The sequence below is a fragment of the Austrofundulus limnaeus genome, unplaced genomic scaffold, assembly GCF_001266775.1.
Source record: "Austrofundulus limnaeus strain Quisiro unplaced genomic scaffold, Austrofundulus_limnaeus-1.0 Scaffold5, whole genome shotgun sequence".
Lineage (NCBI taxonomy): Eukaryota > Metazoa > Chordata > Actinopteri > Cyprinodontiformes > Rivulidae > Austrofundulus > Austrofundulus limnaeus.
Window position 1 is genome coordinate 6,514,256 of NW_013952407.1, and position 1,441 is coordinate 6,515,696.

The 1,441-nt window shown below is 38.8% G+C and overlaps 1 protein-coding gene across 1 annotated transcript in view; it reads left to right on the forward strand.

Moving 5' to 3' along the window:
• wu:fj29h11 (uncharacterized) overlaps window positions 1–1,441 on the forward strand; it is a gene marked incomplete at its 3' end in the record, with an annotated part of 46,618 nt that overhangs the window by 16,477 nt on the left and 28,700 nt on the right. The window contains 2 exon segments of the mRNA XM_014028644.1: window positions 238–361; window positions 440–662. Of these exon segments, the coding sequence (XP_013884098.1) occupies window positions 238–361; window positions 440–662 (347 nt within the window).

Sequence of the window (1,441 nt, forward strand, 5' to 3'; positions counted from 1 at the left end):
GGTCTGGACCACTCGTGAATTTTGTTCGTATCTGAAAAAAATCTTAGAATACGAAAACATTGGTGAATGCCACAAATTCTCCTAAATCACTCGTACTCACAATTTAAGAACAAATCTGTGCGTACAAACGGTTCTTGCATGAGGCCCAATAATCAAACCTGTACATAGCAGGATATTCATCTTTTCCTGTTTTAACTGAAAACTTACACTGCAAATTTTCTGCTTCTTTGATTTCAGCCTTGCTTTGATTCTGAAAGCAGCAGTCCGTTTGCTGACAACTTGAGTGAAGATGACTACCTTGATGATGACGTTGTGGACAGAAGCTCTGTGTCCTCTCAGCTTGACCAGAGCCTTGAGCAAGGTTAGCGTTTTCTACTACTTATTAGGATTTTTTTGTTTTTTCTGTCTTACCTACCTAACTCCTTAAATCTTTTTTTAGTCAACAGCGACCAAGTCGTGAAGTTTGATGAGGAAGAGGATGAAGAGGAGCTGTATGAGCTGGCTTCAGTTGCTAACGGAGAGCCCTCAGACGTCAGTAGTGACGCTGAGGGAGGTCAGGGTGAGGAACAACTTCAGACGTCTGAATCGAATGAAAAGGACGCTTCCAGCTGCCAGTCTGAGACCCTGTTTCATAATCAAAGAGAAATCATTGAGGACATCAGGTTTGTTTCAGCATCAATCTGATCCATTACCAAGCAAAGTCCCGATGTTTCTTTCAATCTTCTTTGACTATGGTTCAGTTTGCTGTTTGCATTTAAATGTATTTTTAGCTGAAATTTGTAGGATTTGTTTGCTTATATTAGCAGCAGCATTTCAGTAATTAGATTGTAATAAAAACAGCAAATGACAAGATTCAGATGTCAAAAATAATATTTTAGGATGAATGCTTGTTCCAAGAAAAAAATCAAATTCATAACTTTGGCAGAATGGGAAAATATATATAATTTGCTCTTAAAAATACTTCCCACATAGCAGACAAATGTGGGCCAGATCTGGTATCAAGCTGCTGGCATGGCAAGTGGTTTGTCAACCAGACGTAGGCCAGGTCTGGCAGTGATGGCTCTGCTTTTAAGACTGTTGTGGTTTGGTTTGTGTGGTGCTGACTCATGCATGGACCACCTTTGGCAAACTACATCTGGGGACCCAAAGGGTCGTCACTCTTTGCTAGGGATGGGTACCATTGACGTTTGAATCGATTCGGTACCAATATCCGATACCTGGGAATCGGTACCGGTACTTAACGGTACCAATTTTCGGTACTTTGTGTGTGTTGTTTTTTCAATAATAAACTTTTTATTTTTTTAATTTAACATATTTCTCAATATATAAAATTAACAAATATCAAGACAACATCCATCTCTTTGTATTGTAACATCAGTTGTGTAACTTATTTCTTTAACGTGAAAACTCTTAAAAACAACAAGTCTTATGGTGCGTTCAC